The sequence below is a fragment of the Colobus angolensis genome, unplaced genomic scaffold (assembly GCF_000951035.1).
Source record: "Colobus angolensis palliatus isolate OR3802 unplaced genomic scaffold, Cang.pa_1.0 Scaffold183, whole genome shotgun sequence".
In the NCBI taxonomy this organism is placed as follows: domain Eukaryota; kingdom Metazoa; phylum Chordata; class Mammalia; order Primates; family Cercopithecidae; genus Colobus; species Colobus angolensis.
Window position 1 is genome coordinate 5,581,712 of NW_012114966.1, and position 20,463 is coordinate 5,602,174.

General features: G+C 40.3%; 1 protein-coding gene across 1 annotated transcript in view; it reads right to left on the bottom strand.

Annotated features, from left to right (window-relative positions):
- Positions 1-13,952: 13,952 nt before the first annotated feature.
- The window catches only part of GRXCR2 (glutaredoxin, cysteine rich 2), a 13,070-nt gene continuing 6,559 nt past the window's right edge, over positions 13,953-20,463 (bottom strand). Inside the window, exon 3 of the mRNA XM_011939766.1 lies at positions 13,953-14,135. Within this exon, the coding sequence (XP_011795156.1) occupies positions 13,953-14,135 (183 nt within the window). The remainder of the gene's footprint in view (positions 14,136-20,463) is intronic.

Consider the following 20,463-nt stretch of genomic DNA (forward strand, 5'->3'; position numbering starts at 1 on the left):
TAAAGAATCCTAATTGTTAAAAAGTTAGCAGTCTATGTTTAGCTCCCCTGGAGATGTATTTTCTAAAATCAAGCCATAGCAGAAAATACCGTTGGAACTACTATGTTGCGAATTTCTGAAAGATGGGACTTGGTCTCACGTTTCTTTGTATCTCTAGCACTCAACAAATACTAAATGCTGAACACCTCATGCAATTCAGATAAGACAATGTGTAAGTAAGTGCTCTGGCAGTAGAAGCTGCTATTCAAATAAAATAATAAAGGAAATAAGTTCTTAATAATAATAGTTAATATTTATTGGGCACTTAATATGTGGCAGCCACTATTATTTGTGTAATTGCTTTGAGTAATTTATGTGTATTAGTTTATTTAACTCTCACCACAATTGCCAGGTATAGTTATTATCCATAGTTTACAGGTTAGGAAGCTGAGGCACAACACATTTACTAAGATATACAACAGTTTGCTTAAAATAAAAGGGCTCAGTAGTTAGATAACTAATGACTTACAAAAACAGAATCATAAAGTCTCATGCCTCAACCAATAGGACTTACCTAAGCCAGTTCATAATAAGATTGTGTTTCATCTTCTAGACAAAATAAGAGGGTGAAAAATACAGATTTGCCTAGTTTTTTACAACATTTTAATATGTCATGTTGATTTATAGATTCTTGGAAACCTATTTTTTCATTTTGCTGCAGTCTAAAGGTTATTGTAGAAGCATTTAATAATACATACTTTTATTAGCCCAATCTGTTATCTTTACTGTCTTACTAAAATTTATCTACTTGTTAACCTAGACATACTACGCCATGTATCTTTGTGCTAAAACCCCCCAATATTCAAATCTGTATTGGTCAGCGTTCCCCAGAAAAACAGAATTAATAGGATATATAGAGATATACATAATAGGGATTTATTTTAGGGATAGGCTCGTATGGTTGTAAAGGCCGAGAAGCCCAATGACCTGCTATCTGCAGCTATATGAGCATCCCTTAATCCATTTAAGTTGACACATAAAATTAACCATCGCATGCTCCCATCTTTATCTTACAACCAGTAGATATCCAAAATAGGTAGTATTTACTGTTGCTTCTTTCAATAAATATTTCCTGGGATCCTACCCCATTCTAGGCATTTTTTTAGACGCTGAGCAAACATCAATGACTAAACAGGTAGAGTTATTGCCCTTAAGGAGCTTACCTTCTAGTGAGGGAAACAGACACTAAACAAATCATCACACAAGTAAATACAAAATTACATATTTTGCCTTGAAAGAAAAATAAAAGGAATGCTGAGAGAAAATAAAAGATGTATCTAATTCAGTTTCTGTGTATGCCCAAGGAGGACCCCTGAGGAAGTGACATTAAAAAGAGACTTGAAAGAAAAGACCCATAGATGTCTTGTGTTTTTTCTTATCCAACTTCCATTCACATTCTTCTATAACCATAGCCCAAGTCTTCCTGGAGAAAATACTCTACCACATCCTCAGCCTCAGTGTTGTGGAGCTATTTCTTCCATCTCTGACTGCGAGGGTGGGGCCAAGACCTAGACTCAGCCAATCAGTGTATTCTATCTCCCTGACCACAGTAATGATTCTATTGATTCAGGGATGAGCATGTGACCTCTGTTGGGCCAATAACAGCAGCCAGGTTCCATTTAGAATCTTTGATCTAATCTATCAGGGAAGCAGATTATCTTCTTTACTGCACTGAGTCTTGTAAAGATCCAACCTTGACACTAAAAGAAAAGAATGACATATAACTGAGAGACAGCTTAGTCAAGAAATATATTCTCTTGACATCATTTAAGCTCTGATTTAAGTTCTGCCTGACCATATCCACCCATGAACTGTTCAGTCACAAGTCACCATACATTCCCTTATGCATAAAGCATGGTAGTCATTAGTGCTAGGCATTTTTTTTTCTTCTGGTTCTGCTCCTCTGGACATATGGTAGGACTGCACTTCCTCAGTCCTTGAAGTAGACATGGGACTTGGTTTGGCCAGTGAAATGTGAGCAGATGTAACATGTGTCACTTTGAGGTAGAAGCCTTTAAGAGCTGGGGCACACTCCACCATGTTTTCCACCCCTGCCATGGCAATCAAATAGACTCCAAATGGTGGGGATTCTGTCAACCTAAAGATCCTGACAGAGCATGACAGGGGGCAGAGTTCCCCATCAACCAAGATGGAGAAATGAAAGCACTGACATTTTAGAGTTGTTCTTTACCACAACATAACCTAGCTCATCCTGACTTACATTTACCAGTTTCAATTGTTTTTCTGTCTTTAGAAACAGAAAAAGCCCTAACTCATATAATGAGTACAAGGAAAATGGTGAAAAATAAAAGATAAAACATTCCAGTGAAGAACTTATGTGAAGGGAAGCAACTAAATTGGAGGAAGAAATGGAATTGGAGGTTGACATGGAGAAGACCTGTTCTGTGGCTATTGCAGTGGCCCAGGTGGTGTTGATTGTGTCTATAGTGTTAGGAAACATAGACAAGAGTGGATAGATTCAAACTTTATTTTAGAGAAAGAAAATGACAGGAAATTATTTTTCTCTGCCAAAACCCATGGTTTCTCACTTTGACTTTATGTTAAAAGGTCAGGGGGCAGCATAAAAAAGGCATAAGCTGTGTAAGGAGACTCCAGTTCTGGGGCTAAGTTGGTTAATAAGTAGGATGTGACCTTGGACAAGTCTTTTGCCTGCTCAGACCTTCACTTCTTCAGCTCTGTGAGCAAGGGGGAGTTTACTCCCCCAACTTTCGGGGTATTTCTCCTTTTCCTTTAAGCACTGCCATTCTATAGAGGCTAATCATAAGAAGTTACCACATCAAAACTGTTGAATGGGATACATGTTCCTGATTCAATTAAGGAAATACAAGGTGATAACCCACAAGACCTTGCCATAGTCTGGTCAATTTGTGAATGAAGAGAGTAAAATAACACTCAGTAACACGAGGACTAGAAGCTTTTGATTATGATTTTGTACTGGTGGTTTCTTTAACAAAAGCATCTGGAAAATGGCCAAGATGGTACATGCGACACATAGTCAATGTGATTCACTCTGACTTGGATTCAGACAGACTCTTCTACATCAGATCCGTTCCTCTATATACGGCAATCTGAGATGCAGAAAAGGTACCCAGCAACATTCGACAAGGTGAACTTCACAGGCACTTTATCATAGCACTGTTCACTACAGCAGAAATTCCCAAAAGTATACTTGAGGTGTTCTGACACAATACATGAACAAACATGTATTCTTAGTAGTTACTCCCTGATTTTGCATTTTAACTACTGGAATGTTCATTAGCTTAATGTCACACCTGCCCAGTTAGTGAGTTTGAAGGAATAACTAGATGTGGCCATCAGTGGATGAATAGATAAGGAAAGTGTGGTATATGTACACAATGGAATACTATTCAGCCTTTAAAAAGAAGGAAATCCTGTCATTTGCAACAACATAAATGAAACTGGAGGACAATATGTTAAGTGAAATAACCCAGGGATAGGAACATAAATGCTGCATGATCACACTTATATGTAAAATCTAAAAAAGTTGAATTCATAGCAGAGTAGAATGGTGGCTAGCAGGGGCTAGGAATGAGGGCTTTAGGGCGATGTTGGTCAAAAAGTACAAAATTTGGCAACATAGTAAAACCCCATCTCTACAAAAAATTTAAAAAATTAGCCTGGCATGGTGGTGCATGGCTGTAGTCCCAGCTACTTGGGAGGCTGAGGCAAGAGGATCACTTGAGCCGAGAAGCTCAAGGTTGTAGTGAGCCATGATCTCACCACTGTACTCCAGCCTCGGCAACAGAGTGAGATCCTGTCTCAATATTTTTAATGCAAAATTTTAGTTAAACAAGAGAAATAAGTTCAGGAGATCTATTGTACAACAAGGTGACTATAGTTAATAACACTGTATTGTATACTTGAAAATTGCTGAGGGTAGATTTTAAGTGTTCACCACCACAAATAAATGATAAACACGTGAGGTAATACATATGTTAATTAGCTTCATTTAGCCATTCCACTATGTATGCATATTTCAAAACAACATATGGTACACCATACACATATCTCATTTTTATTTGACAATTAAAATAAGTTAATTCATTGATAATAATAATAAAATTGAGTATAGTAGCTCAGTCATTCACTCCTTGTACTTTTTTACTCTATCTCCTTCAGGGAAGACAAATTCTGCACTGTTCTTGGCTATGAGATCAATAGCACTCCACTGCAGGGAAGACCTAAGAGTGTACATGTCTGTCCACACCTGGAGTTTACTCTTAAGGAGCCCATAATTGTCCGGCACTTAAGCCGCATCCCCCAATCCAACTTTCACTAGTAATGAAGCTACTATTTTGAGCTCCACCTTCCTGATTCTCATCTTTCTGTCAGATGGTGCAGAATTTGAGTAAGGGAAAGTAACATTTATTGAGTCCATTCAAATCTCAATACTTATGTATTCATCTTAATGTGAACTGGAACAATATATGCCAGTTAATTAAACCCTACAATTTCACAGAGATTATTGCTTAATAGGAAGCTAAGAATTTTAAGAGGTTCAATTTAATTGATTAAATAAAATATTAAGAAAACAACAATACAGGTGGTACAAAATTAGAAATTTGACAAATATGGCAAAAAATATGAATTATGTGAATGACAGGAGTTTATGAATTACTACACCAAAGAGGAGAATTGATAGAAGGCATGTTTTAGCTCCATCCAGGAGTTTCATCATACTGAAAAGATTGTCAATTCAGGAGAAAGATTTGTAGCTGATGAAACCTTATAAAGTATAAAAAAGTATGGAATAGCAACATGGTAAGTTAAATTGGAAATATCAGTGTGAAATAATAAGCTTAAGAAGTATTTTTTCAACTCTGAGTGGCCTAACAGCCACATCAATAGCATTCTGGCTCACCACACATTCTCATGTGCAACTCCCAGATCCCAGCTCCTGGACTTTACAATTATTTCCTGCGAAAAGGAAAAATAATTCCTTCGAGAATAGCTAATTTCGTTATTTAAGATGGAAATAAATCAGAACATTTCTTCAATCTTCTATTGTTGCCAAAAAGCAAGAATGTTTTCAAGAAATCAGGGACAGTGGTTAAAGAATAAGGGAGCCAGCATACAGGGCGCCCCACTAACTATATGGTGACAATTTTTAAAAATAAAATTTGCCTTATAAAAAGAAAGCACATACGCCCCCAAAAAAGTAAAATGTAGGCCCAGGTCAAAAATATAGAACTTTGCTGCCCACCCCATAAGCCCCTTCCATGAGCGTCATGCCAACCACATCCCCATTTCTTTCTGCATATCGTCACTCTAATAATGACATCATTGTCGTTTTTATAGTATTATCACCTGAATGTGCACTCCTAAACACTATAGTTTAGTCTCTCCAATTTTTTTAAAACAATGATATGATTTTTAAGATTAAGTTACAATGTGAGCATCAAAATCACTCTTCCCATCACCATCATCATTACCACCACCATCATCATGAATTATAGGAAAAAGGTGAGTTTTATCAAAGGCCATGCATTCAAAATAACTCAAAACAGAAATGTGTTAATATGAAGTCTGCGCAAAAGTTCATTGTAATAGAAAACAGCGAATATAATAGAGCACACTTATTTTCTTACTGATTTTAACAATGAAGAGGGCTTGATATTTCTTCCATTAACTTTATGTGTTTATGACACATAATCATCTGTCTCTCTATGTCTGTTTAAGGAGAATAAATGTTGGGAACTGCAAGCCAAAAAGACTATTCAGTTTGAGTGAATACCTACAATAACCCACCAGAAAGACGGTTTTGCAGTGTTTGCCAATGTAATGAATTACCAGACAATCTACAGTGGAAGGCTAACTACTCAGACTCAATCCTCAACTCCTAGGAGATTAAATCTCAGTGCTAATAAGGAAGTTGTCTGTTTTTAATGCTAAGAGACCAAATCGATATTTGATTATGACAGGAGAATCAGTTATGTAAGAACAGCCAAGTGATAATTACAAAAACAATTTCAGGGGTAGATAGTGGGTGGCAAAATTAAACCATAGGCATAAGATAAGGCCTGAAATAGTCTTGCTGACATAACAGATATCATTGAACTATAGAAAAGCTTACTATAAAAAGGTGGTTTAGGTTAGAATCACCTTGGGAGAAGCAACAAATCTAACCAAGAATTAATCAGTCAATAAACCAAGTCCTGCAATCTAGGCTGTTCTGATAAGATAATCTTTTCTTTGGGCCTTCTAAAAATTGTATGACCCCAGAAAGAAATAAAAATAACAACACTGAAATCCTGAGGGTATATCAAAACAAGCATAGAAAAACAAGCACAGAAATAAGAAAAGCATCAAACCCATGACATTGATGCCTTAAAGTAAATTTATGTGAAACCACAGCAATATGTTCTATAGTCTTTGTTTCTATCTGTTTGTGAATTATAGTTTTGAAGTGTTTGAAAGAGTTAGCCATTCCAAATATCTAATTGCAGTTTGTTTAAATTGTTTACGGTGGTTTTCTTAATAAATTTGTGATCAGTGTTTACAGGCCCCAAGAAAAATTGGTTATTAGTTTTTGGTGTTCGATTTATGAGCTTAATAAATTGAGCATTAAACAAAGAACAAATGGTTGCTAGTATTCTTCTCCATGAGAAAAACCTTCGGATATATAAGGCTCCATCAACAAAGACCTAGACAGAAGATGGTCTTACCTTGTACTGGTTATCTATTCTTATATAACAAATCATCCCAAAATGTATTGGCTCAAAACAGCATTTATTATCTCACCATTTTGTATCCCACAGGTCAGAGATCTGGGCACGGCTTAGCAGAGTGGTTCTGACTCTAGGTCTCTGATGGGCTGCAATTAAGTTGTCAGCTGTGGTTGCAGTCATCTCAAGCTCAACTGGGGAAAGACCCTCTTCCATGCTCACTCATGTGGCTGTTGGCAGGATTCCATTCCCAGCAGGCTGCTGACTGAGGGCCTCAGTTCTTTGCTGGCAGTTGGCTGGAAGCCACCTTCTGCTCCTTGCCACATGGACCTCTCCATAAGGCACCTTGCAACATGGCAGTTGGCCTCAACAGGTGAGCAAACAAAAAGCCAGAGAAAGAGTCATAGTCTTTGATAATCTCATCTTTGAAGTGACATTGCATCACTTCTGCCATATCCTATTGTTAGAAGTAAGTCACTTGGTCCAGTCCACACTCAAGGGAAAGGGATTACACAGGCCAGGAATACCAGGAGGTGGGGATCATTGGGAGGCATTTTAGAAACTGTCTACTGGTGAAATTTTCACAAGGCATTGGCCCATAATACAACAATACACTGAGGGCTCTGTATGTGCAATCAAATGTCATGTCTCTGCAAACACCAAACCACCACATATTTATAGAACACTTTCTATGCACCAAGCACAGTGTAGATGCTGGGGATACAATGATGCATGGCCAAAGTTCCTGCCCTCAAGAAGCTCAAAGTTGAATGAGGGAGACCAACAATGAAAGGAGAGTTAACCAATCTTTATTCTCTTCCCCTCATATGGCATGTATTATTTTATTTTACAAATGTTTGTTTAATTCTCTAATTCCCTGTGAGACCATGACATCCTTGAGAGAAGATACTATGTCTCTTTCATCTGTGTGACTGCTTATGACTTACACATGGCCTGACACATAGGAGGCCTTCAAAAATTATAACACTTTGAACCTAAGAAAGCAGGCATGGTCAATTATCTATTAGTCATCTACACCTTAATGTGAATTAATGGTCCTAATCTTCTAGGAAATAATCACTGATGGAGGCAAATGTGTCTGGGAGCTGGATAAAAGAGATGCTAAGGGGACTATCCACAGAGGAAACTCATAGTGTAAAAGGAGATAAACATAGATGTTAGTTTTGTCAAGATCTGATTTAACTGTCCCTTTCCTCCCTCCTTTCCCCAACTCTCGATCAATAAGGAAGTTCTACTGTATTATGTTTCTAGGTCTTTTCTTCTCTTGGTTTTATGTGTTCTTTAACACAGGCAGTAATTATATGCCATAATTTTGACACCGACGTAACTCCATTTCTCTCTCACATAATTGCATGAATGTGACTCTCTATAATTACTGTGTTTAATTAGAAAATGAGGAGATGCAACTAATGAGGACAGGTGATTAAAAAACAACTGTGAACATTTCTTTCAAATTTACCTTTAGCATAAAATTCACTCCGATTAAGCTCTAGTGAACCACAGAATTTTTTTTATAAATGTTGCCAGCACTCATCTAAATGAATATATTACCAGAGCAATTTATATTTGTAGAAGAGTTAAATAGGAAAACATCATCTTACCTATGAACTGAAGTTTAAATGATGTCTTTGGCCAGTTTAATTTGGAAAAGTAAAGTATGGGTCACAAAGTAAATAGTTAACTCTGTTTTCAAAAATTTTTCAATGTACTATGCTGTCTTCAGCAGGGATCTTACCTGGAAACCAAAATGAAAACAAGGAAGAAAAAGTAGAGTTGCTATAGGAGCAAAGGTTTAAGGCCTATGGACTCTGCCCTTCCCGCTGCACAGAGCCCCTTAGACAGGTAGGGAGCGGAATATATTGCCATTTCAAACCACAAGTGTCCTTCAAGGAGGGTGGGGTCTGTGAAAAAGAAGCTTCCTGGTCTCTGCAGATCTTTGTGTGTGAACAGTAGATAAGCCTTGAGGCGGAGCCACAGTTGGAAATAGGAGCCATAAAGATGAGTCATTCTGGCAGCAGAGTAAGAAGAATAAGGGTCAGCTGGGATGGGAAGGCAGGGAGGGAAGGAGGAACCAGAAGAAGGATGATAAGTGGCTGGCACAGTCCACAGAAGTCTTGTGAAGTCCTCTCATTACTATGATGCAGTATCAGTCCCCTAGGTAGATCCCCAGTTTCAATACAGTTACACCCACAAAGGCCTAGTAAGGCAAGATCTTTGCGAGGATCACAGAAAGGACCTGTGTATTTACTCTGGCTGAGCACGGCATGGAAAGGAACAGTATGAGTGAGACTAAGAGATGGTCAATAAACTGAATTAATTAACTTTAAGACGATTTAGGAGCCAGTTAAGTGTGAACTGCTTAGAGCAATGCCTTACTTGCACTTAAGGCTAATAGGTGCTTGATAATTTAAATAAATGCATACATACATTCTGTAACAAACACAACCCCCAAACCAGGCCAATCTAACTTGACCTCAAGCAGACGAATGAAAGTTACTGGAGTAAGTAGCAAAGGGTAACAATAGTGTCCTCCCCAAACTGTGGAGCCAAATTCAGTTACTATGCGAACTAGAGGCCCAAGACTGTAATTTCATTAACGATAAATACTAAATCCTTTTGCATCTTTGCCTTATGAGGACCTAGTACAAATGCCCAGAACATAGTAGAAATCTAACAAAAAATTATTCAATGAATAAATGAATGGATAAATGTTACATTTTTAAGACGTGTATTTATTAAATTTCTTTTTAGCTAAGGATATAGTATTATTTTAATCACAGCATCATGACGATATTTTTTTAACCTTCGTGTTTGCTTCTAGCTCTGAAGGGATTCTTGTAGTCTTAGTGGAGTACCAGTTGGCTACCCTTGTTTAAACTTACCCCTAACCCTGCCCAACCCACTGGCAAATATTTATAGTTCACAAATCAGGAAGTGGATATTTTAGTGCAAACTTGTCTCCAGTAATAGGCAAGGAACTCAGGTATGTATGTTTTGCATACAAGGAGTCACAGCAATATTCCTGAGTTCAAAGGATGGTAGAGCTTGTGGTTCTATCTTCACAATATATCCATAGTCTGACCACTTTTTATCATGTCCACTGATACCACACTGGCACCATTAGCTGCCACCAAGATTATTGCAATAGTCTCCTAGCTGGCCTCCCATTTCTGCCCTTACCAGTGGTGTCTCCTCTCAAGACAGCAGCCCGAGTGGCCCGTTAAAACATAAATCATCAGACCATGACCCTCCTCTGCTCCAGTCAATGTCCAATCAAGAAAACAGAAACCATTCCAGATATTTCCAACAGAGGAAATACAGGGAACTGGTTGCAAAGATTAGTGACTGCAGGTAGCCAACTACCAGCCCCTAGGAAGGAGGAACAAAAGGGAAAATGGTGTTACAGCGAGCCCACAACCAGAGTCACTAAAGCAGCTACCGGTGGAAGCAAGTAGCCGGCCAGCATTCCCAGCTGCTGCTGTCCTACAGCCGCCCTACGGGAAGGCTGCCGGGAACCTGTTTCAAAAAAAGGAAGGCTCTTCCTCTCCTCTCCCAGCGTCCTGGCGCACCTAACAGGAAGCCAGCGGGCAAGGGGGTCTGGGAAGTGTAGTTTGCAGTTCTCCTGCCCCAGCAGCAAGGGGGCGGGGGATTGAAAGGGAGTGAGGAGGGCGGTAACAGAAAACAGGCTCTATCCACAGCAGGCCCTCACTCAGAGTAAAACCCGAGTTCTCATCGTGGCTTCTGAGGGAGGCGCCCCTGCCGTGACACACAAGAACCTTCCCTTCCGACGTCACCCCGCTGCTGTCCTCATGCTCACCCAGACCAGCCGCGCGGGCTCCTTCCCTGCTCTTCAAAGGTGCGGGCGCTCTTCTTCCCGAGTCTAGCATTTGCTGTTTCCTCTGCCTGGGATAGTCTTACTGCAGACACCTTCCCAGCTCGCTCCCTCAACTCCTTTAGGCCTTTCTTTAAATGACACCTTTTCTTTTTTATTTTTATTTTTCGTTTGTAGTCCTAGACATCAATCTCAACCTGATAAATGGCACCTTTTCAAGGAGACTCCCTGCAAGCTAATTTAAAAATTGCAACCTTTTTTTTTTTTGTTTGTTTTTTTTAACACGGAGTTTCGCTTTTGTTACCTAGGCTGGAGTGCAATGGCACAATCTTGGCTCACTGCAACCTCTGCCTCCCGGGTTCAAGCGATTTTCCTGCCTCAGCCTCCCAAGTAGCTGGTATTACAGGCATGTGCCACCACACTGGCTAATTTTTTGTATTTAGTAGAGACGGAGGTTTCACCATGTTGGTCAGGCTAGTCTCGAACTCCTGACCTCACGTGATCCACCCGCCTCAGCCTCCCAAAGTGCTGGGATTACAGGCATGAGCCACTACGCCCGACCAAAAATTGCAACCTCTTCTAGTCCTCCATCCTCCTTAGTGTTTTCTTTTTTACTTCAGAAAAGGGATAAATCCTCTTATCCTTTTTTTTTTTTTTTGAGACAGAGTATCGCTCCATTGCACAGGCTGGAGAGCAATGGCGCCATTTTGGCTCACTGCAACCTCCGCCTCCTGGATTCAAGCGATTCTCCTGGCTCAGCTTCCTGAGTAGCTGGGATTACAGGTGCCTGCCACGATGCCCGGCTAATTTTTGTATTTTTAGTAGAGACAGGGTTTCACCATGCTGGTCAGGCTGGTCTCCAGCTCCCGACCTTAGGAGATCCGCCCGCCTCGGCCTCCCAAAGTGCTGGGATTACAGGTGTGAGCCACTGCGCCCGACCTTTTATCCTTTTTAACACTATATGTTACATATGTGTGTGTATGTATATGTAATTTATGTGTTATATATATAGCTTATTATATATAAATATATATATTTTGTTCTATAGGCTATATTTATTGCATAAACATATCTATTATTCCCATAAATCTATATATTTAGTTGTCTACATTCCTTCACCGAAATGTAAGCTTGCAGGAGCATTTAGTTTGTCTGCTGATTCGTCCTCGGTGCTCCATAAATATTTGTGGATCGTCAACAATAACATACTGTAAACTTAAAAATTCATTACGAGGGTAGTTCTCATGTTAAATGTTCCTACCACAATAATAAATGAATACTTGTGAAATGAACACAATAAATGTGATCATTAGTAGGTTATTTATTACGTGATGAAAAACATTAAAGGCTCTTTACAGAAGCTGAGGTTGCTCACACCTTTTCCTCTGGGCAACCTCCATAACCCCACTAAGGCTTAAATTAGATGCCGCTTCTGCATGCTCCAAATGCTCCCTGTAATGATCCTATCCCAGCACTTGTCACAGTGCATTTCAGTTATCCATTTATGTATCTATCTCCTCCGCTAAAACTAAGTTCCATGAGATACCAAAGGGATGATGCCTCTCTGGGTAACACGATACATGAAGCACTTTGAAATACTGTCCTGTATGCAGCGGGGCTCAAACAATATTTGTGATGGAATGTTCTTGTCAAAAAGCAGAATAGGGCCAGGTGTGGTGGTTCACACCTGTAATCCCAGCACTTTGGGAGGCCAAGGTGGGCGGATCACCTGAGGTCGGGAGTTGGAGACCAGCCTGGCCAACATGATGAAACCCCGTCTCTACTAAAAATAGAAAATTTAGCTGGGAGTGGTGGCGTGTGCCTGTGATCCCAGCTACTCAGGAGGCAGAAGCAGGAATATCGCTTGAACCCGGGAGGCAGAGGTTGCAATGAACCGAGATCGTGCCACTGCACTCCAGCCTGAGCAACTGAGCAGACTCTGTCTCCCACAAAAAAAAATTTTTTTAAAGCAGAATACACTCTCAACATCCCTCCTTCTGAAAAGGCAGAAGAGCCAACAGCTGTGAGAAAACATAAACCGAAGCAGGAGGTACAATGGTTAAGGACAGGAGCAAAGAAAACTGGTGAGCAATATGGTAACTCCTGAGTATGAAAGGACAGGCAAAACTATCATGGCTTCAAAAATATTTTAATCTTTTTTATTAGAAGTATTTATATTGCCTGAAAAGCATTCCATTGTTAAATTATATTAAATGCTGAATATTAGAGAATAACAAACAAATCTTGAGAAATTATTAAGTTATGAAATCAAAATTATTATCACAGAACGCAGCAGGTCTCAAGAGATAAATTTTGCAGTGTTATTCTTAAGGGCTTGGGGAGTGGGTGTTAGAGCTACAAAAGTTCATTAACAAAAGTATGTTCTAATTTTATAACCAACCTCAAGAGGAAAGAATCATCCTTACTATGCATATTCATGGATAGTAGAAACATTACTGCTAAAAATCAGCCTTGGTTAATTTTTTTCTTTTAGAGATTTCCAGTAGGTAATCTATAAAATATCTGCAGTCCTTTATGAAGAGATCATGGCTAGGTTCTAGACTTAAAGTGGATTTATTTATTTGGTAGTAATTCAGGGGCTGGAAGAAGTTATATCATACACACATATCTGAGCACCAAATTTATCATAAATAGCTTTGACTTGGCTTATAACCTCAGTAGTTAGAGGCACGCAAAAATGTCTTATCTCCTGTTGACTTAAGAAATAGTATTGCTTACTGTCTGCATAAATATTATCTAAGCCCACTGCATGGAAGAGGTTCAGGACTTTGAAAGGGAAGGCTTTTTGGCTTGCCTGTCTCCAGAATGAACATCCCATTTTGCTTGCTGTGGCCTGTGAGTGCGTTCAGCATTGGCTGTCTCTTTCCTCTTCTGCTTAATCAGAAATTCAATTTGACCAATAATCATTTGAGATGCATTATAAGCAACAAGAATTCAGTTTATCAGAAACCTGCCTTTTTTATTCCTTTCTCACCACATAATTTTGCAAAATAACTCCCAACCTGATGCCTGAAGTGTACATGTATTTGTTCACTGAAGCAAGGAGAAAACTGAGCTAAGTCAAGTGAGATACACTCACACCATCCTGGAAGGGTAATTTTAGAACCAGTTTCAAAGCAGACTCTAATTCGAAAATGCCCCTGCCACTTAGACCCACACCGAGATGTTACCAGCCTCACAAAATGTCACCAGATAATTGAGTTTTGCCAGCAGTGGGAGTGACTGCAGCCACTGCGGCCTCCTTGTTGGGAGAGGCAGGAGGAGAAGGGGGCGGTTTATTAGAAAGAACTTCGGGGAGGGTAAGATAACAGTGGACATGCAAAAGCCACGGACTATTGATTGCAAATCTGGCAAGGCTGTAGGCCATTCTCATTGCAGGCAGGGCACCTCAGGGCCCGATAGGACTCCTTAAATCTGTTGGCCAGCATGGAGAACTTGCTGCCGTGGCACAGAGAGCAGGTGGCACTGCCCGACCCTCGGCAGTGCAAACAGCTGTCCTCGGGAATATCCCCTTCCTGCAAGAAACAGGTTAGGGTTTAGTTAAAGCAGCAGTTCAAGTCTGTTGTTCACATGCAGATCAAAACAGTACTAGACTACAGCAAAGACTGGGACAGAATAGAGGAAAATGCTTCCCATGGATGTCAGTGAGAGAATCGGCTGGGACCCAGAACAGTCACAGCAATTTTATCAGAGAGGATTCCCCTGGTGGACATCTCTAAGACGGCATCCCCTGCCACCACCCTTTGCATTCCGAGACTTCATGATCTTCATTGCCCTTGTCACTATCTCTGACTTGTTTTTTCTGTAAGCTCCATAAAGGGCAAGGACTTTATTTTCCTTATTGCCAAATACTATGAGTGAACCCTTGTAGCATGCCCGATAGGTGCCAGGTGCTGTTCTAAGAGCTTCCTGTATATCATCCATCTAATCCTCAGAAAACCACAGTGAGATAGTATAAGTATTATTATCCTTGTGTTGCAGATGGCAAAATGAGATACTGAGAAGTTGTCTGCCAATGGTCACACACACAGCTTGAAAGAGGAAGAGGTGGGTTCTCATCCCAGGGATCTGAGCACCAGAATGCATGCTCCTAATGCCTATGTACACTGCCCCTCATTGTAGTTGTCCATAGTAAGTGCCCAAGAAAGACTGTTCTGTGTGACTGAGAGACTGAGTGGAGAAATGAATGAATCAATAAATGTTACAATCCTTCAAAGCTTAGCTCTGAATGCTAGCAGTACTTCTATCTTGATTCTCTTTGAGAGCTAAGGCCCAGTGATTAAGAGCTCTGTGCTTTGGAGTTAATAGACTAGGACTGACGCTATGTCTGCCATCAGCCGTGCAACTTGAATAGTTCCCTTAGCCTCTCCCAATCTGTTTCTTTATTTATAGAATGTGAATAATAATACTTACCCTTCTGAGTAGCTGGAACATTAAAGAGAGAATATATGTAATGCAATATTATCTGTCAGATCATAGGTTCACCATAACAGTTAGTTCACTTCTAAGCCTTGCTAACAAATCTCCAGTTATTGACTCCCACTCTCCAGAAAATGTTTCTTGGCTATTGTCTTGCTGTCCCCCTTAAAGTCATAGGAAATTGGTGATCTTGGTACTCCTTATAGACTATGAACCTTCCCAGAAATAAAGGGAGACACTAGATCGAAACCTGGCGAATCCAGTACCAAGTCCTGGCCATTTCAGCTTCTGAAAATCTCAAATCCATCCTGCTTTCTTCATCCCATAACTACAGTCCTAGCCCAATTGCCCACTGACTATGGCATGAACTGAGTGTGGACCCATGCCTCTGGTCTTGTAGTATGTTCTCCCCACTGATGCTTATTAAGTTGCCTGCAGTATCACTGCCACATAGAAAGTACTCAGGAAACTTTTTAATGAACACTTGCCCTCCAGATAAAACCTCAGGATAAAACCCAGTCTCCTTAGCTGATTTAAATTTTTTGTCACTTCTTTCACCAGGATCTTGTTCATGGGCCTCTCTGTACTTGGTCTCCAGGGACCTTTCCCCACTGCCAGTGCGGCCAACTCCTACTTGTCCCTGGAAGTCAGCTTAGCAGCTCTTTCTCCAGGAAGCCTTGCCCACTCACCGCTCTGGACCAGGAGTTCCCCCACCCCCATGGCCACCTGTACTGCCCCTGGCATGACAGGTATCCCATACTCCAATGAAAGTTCCTGTTGATTAGACAGGGAGCTCTCTGGACTTGTACCATTTCACCATCACTTCCCAAACACCTAGTGCAGTGCCTGGCACACTACTTGTGCCAAATGAATAAATAAATGAACAATGATATCTGGAGAACCCTTCCTGTTCTTAAATTCTAGGGACCAACAAGACAGCAGGAGTCCACTGGGCAGCTCTACCCAACTCATTCAGCTTTCATTTATAATGTAAGAATAAAAATAATCCCTGAAAAGGGAGGCATAAGTTTTGAAAATAGCTCCATCATGCTGCAAATTGCCTAAGAAGGTACTGAATTTTATTTATTCTAGATTTAAGGAATGAAAGTAATTACCCAATTGACAAAAAAGCAAATCATGTCTATGTACCCTTTTGTTAATATTTTATTGATTGCTACCATATTTTAGTATATTAACAGTGGAGAATTTGTTTTCTTCTCTTAAAATATTCAAAATAATACATATTTGCAAAAATATTCTTAAAACAAATTGCCACGATTCATTTCCTGCGAAATCCATTAGATTTTATGTTTTGTACTTCATGCCAGTGAGATTTTAATAATATAAGTCCATACTGCAAGGGAAAGTACAGTAAAATCCTACCATAATGCTATGCATGTGATCCAAAAATTCATTTGCATAAAATGCCAGATCAGATATTGAAAGATTAATGAAATGACCTAGTAAGCCTGCTGTAGAGAATAAGAACAAGTCTTCCATCAAATTATACCTAGTGTCATATAGTTCTAGGGTGCATTACATTATTAGAAGTTTCACTGGAGTTTCCATTCTTATTCTGGGTTACCACTCACTGACCACTTACCCTCAACATGCTCTTTTTAATCAGTCAGTTAATTCAGCAAGTATTTAATCAGTACCACTCTATACAAGACTTATATACTATAAGCCTCTTTCTTCCTTTCTATCTTTTATGTTATTCTCAGAAAATATTTAGTAGGATATAGAACATAGTTGCACAGCATTGCTTAGATTCTAGAACCCAGCAGACCCACCAATCCACCTCTTACTAGCTCCATGACCGAGAAGAGGGGCTTGATCTTTTGCTGAAGACTCCAAGGCTTGTGTAGCCCTGAAGATGGTAACCAACGCCAATTGAGACTGCAAAATAGGGTGGTTATGGTCATGAGACTGTTCAACAGATGGACCTAGATTTGACTACTGGCTCTAATGACCTCTGGCAAGTTACTTAACCTCTCTGAGCCTCAGTTTCCCTAGCTACAGAATGTGACTATTAATAATATCTACCTGACAGGGTTCTTAACAGAGTTAAATGAACTATTGCATGGAGCATTGGTCATGGTGCCTGGCTATCGTGAGTCCTCAATAAATGGCAGCTATTATGATTTTGATTATGATGAGATGATTATTGCTATTATCTCAAAGTGAGATCACATAAAGCATAAAGAAGCCCAGATGATTTATGGCCTCAAATTCACTGAGCACAAAGCCAAATTTTTCCCCTTCCACCTTTTGCTGTGGCTCAATTCAATTATTCCTCTCCTCTTCTTTGATAGTTAATACAGAGGCTCAAGTCTGGCCCAGCTTTCAGCCTTGCCCTACTCTTTCATCAGATTCTCACTGCTGCCCCATTCCATCTAACAGAACAAAGAGGCTCTTGATCAGAAGGGGCTCCTTGATGTTCTTTGACCTTCTCTTTTGAAATAAAACTTGTCTGAGCATTTACTGCATGAGGGATTGGGCAAACAAATAGCAATTTAAAACAGAGTTTAAAGGACAGACAAGTGACGTATAACCTTTCACAGCAAACTTCTGCTGCACACCTCTGTCCTAGTTTATAGCATTACAGCTAAAAAACACAGATCTCTCCAAATTGAGCTTAAAGATAATTGTCATATCAGCCTTACTCTTGCTTTTTTAATCAGGCCTGAAGTATGACCTGCCTTTTATCATTTCTGGTCCTCTTCTGAAAATACATGCTTCTACAACTTACAATATAGTATGATAGATAATAGAATTTAAAAATTTTATAGTGGGAAGGTAGCACTTTGGATCAACATGTTCAGTCATCTCCCTGCTGCCAGGTTAGGTTCTTTTTTAAAAAAATTTTTTTATAAAGACAGGTCTCATTATGTTGCCCAGGCTAGTCTTGAACTCCTGGGCTCAAGGGATCCTCCCTCCTCTACCTGGGATTACAGGCCTGAACTACCACACCCGGCCCAGGATAGGTTCTTAATAGTTCTGCATAGAAGATGAGAGAAGGTAATGGCCAAAGACTTCTTACCATCTGGCACTTTGGTCTCAAATTCCAGTATTCTTTCCACAAACATTTAACTAATATTCACTGATTCCCTGTTATATGCCAGGCTGTATTTTTCTGATACTGGAACTATAATGTTGCACCCAGCATAAACATGGCCAGGCCTGCCCTCATGGAGACCTAATTGGTAAGAGCAAACACCAACCAAATAATCACACAAATTAAAGTAAGATTGCAACTGTAAAGAGGGGTGTAAGGTGCACTGACAGGTCAATCCTATAGGATTTTTTCCTCATGGAAGCCAGGGAAGATCCCTCTGAGGAAGTGATGCCTCTTCTGAGATCTCAGAAGCTGAAGGCAAGGTGGTAGGGAGTCTGGGGACATTCAAGGCAGAGGGGATTGGCCTCTGGTAGGAAAGAGAAAATAATACATGAGGGATGGAGATGGGGAGGTGGGCAGTGTGTCTGGGGCCAAGAGCATGAGAAGAGATGTGTAAGAGATGATGCTGGAGGGGCCAACAGAGGCCAGGCTACACAGAGCTTTCTAGGACAAGTAAGGAGTTTGGGGTTTTATCCCAAGCAATGAAAAGACACTGAAAGCTTAGAGGGGGTGACTGATATGGTTTGGCTCTGTGTCCCTACCCAAATCTCATCTTGAATTGTAATCTCCATGTGTCAAGGGGGGAACCTGGTGGAAGGTGATTGGATCATGGGGGCTGTTTCTCTCATGCTGTTCTCGTGATAAGTGAGTTCTCACCAGAGCTGGTGGTTTTAAAGCATGGCACTTTCTCAAGCACTCTCTCTCTCTTTCTCTCCCCGACTTCCACGTAAGCCGTGCCTTGCTTCCCCTTCACCTTCCACCAAGATTGTAAGTTTCCTGAGGCCTCCCAGCCACCTGGAAATGTGAGTCAATGAAACCTCCTTTGTTTATGTATTACTCAGTCTCAGGTACTATCTTTATAGCAGTGTGAAAATGGACTGATACAGTGACAAAGTGGATGACCTAATCAGATTACATTTAAAAATATATTTTTGAGTGTGGAGGCAGGTTGGAAAGTACGTGAGTAGATGTGAGCAGAGCTTTCAGAACCTTTTGCTAGAGTCCCAGTTGCTTATGCTCTAGGGGAAGGGAAGGAGAGGTAGAAAGGAAGAAAGAAAAAGGTAGATTTTAGAGAAATTGTGTAGAGGTAGATAGACTCATGATATGAGAGAAATGAGATAAGAAGGAGCCTTTGGTGCCTCTTGTCTAAGGCCATCACTCAAAGCCCAGTCATGACCTTCTTGTTCTCATCATCTGAACTCTCCTAGAGTGGAGACATCACTCAAGTTCCAGAAAACCCCTGGCCCATTTTTCCATAGCAATCCCAGGAGATTAAAGTGAATCCCACAGAAAACATCAAGTCCCAAGAGATGGAATCTAAGAGAGAGAAAATTCATTTATCCAGCTACCCAAGCTTTTAATCTTTTGGCTTAAATTCATCAAAATTGCTTCCTCTACCCCCAGCCTCACACTGTGAATTAATGACTATCAGCCCTCCTCCCCCAGTGTGAGCATGTCTGAGCAATGGTTTCCAGGGTGGTGTGTACACACTTCTAAGGGATATGAGAGGAAAACATTGGAAGTATTTATATTTGCTTTTTATCTAAAATTAGGCAGATATTAAGCTTTATTCACATTTTTAAAAGAATTTTTATGCTAACTTTTAATAAACTTGTGGACACTGACAGCCATATTAGGTTAGGCCATCACTAGACAAGTGTGGTACTCAAGGGACCCTAGAGTAAGAGTGATGTTCAAATGTTGCTGACAGTAGCGTCCAGATCACTTGTTCACTTTCAGCACATTGCAACATATTGCAGTTTACTTGTGCCTGGTCTAGTGGATTTACAAAGGATACTCCTTAGTTTTAACTAAACTAATCTGCCAAATGGAATCATGACTTTACATGAGGTCTTCCAGGAGACTATGGATCAAGGATAACACCAATAACAGAAGAACAAGTGAACCTATAAGAAAAGATTCGGCCAGGCCAGGCGTGGTGGCTCATGCTTGTAATCCCAGCAGTTTAGGGGGCCGAGGCGGGTGGATCACTTGAAGACAGGAGTTCGAGACCAGCCTGGCCAACATGGTGAAACCCTGTGTCTACTAAAAATACAAGAAAAATTAGACAGGCATGGTGGTGGATGCCTGAAATCCCAGCTTCTCAGGAGGCTGAGGCAAGAGAATCACTTGAATCCAGGAGACAGAGGTTGCAGTAAGCCAAGATCACGCCATTGCAATCCAGCCTGGGCAAAAAGAGTGAAACTCCTTAGAAAGAAAGAAAGAAGAAAGAAAAGAAAGAAAGAAAGAAAGAAAGAAAGAAAGAAAGAAAGAAAGAAAGAAAGAAAGAAAGAAAGAAAGAAAGA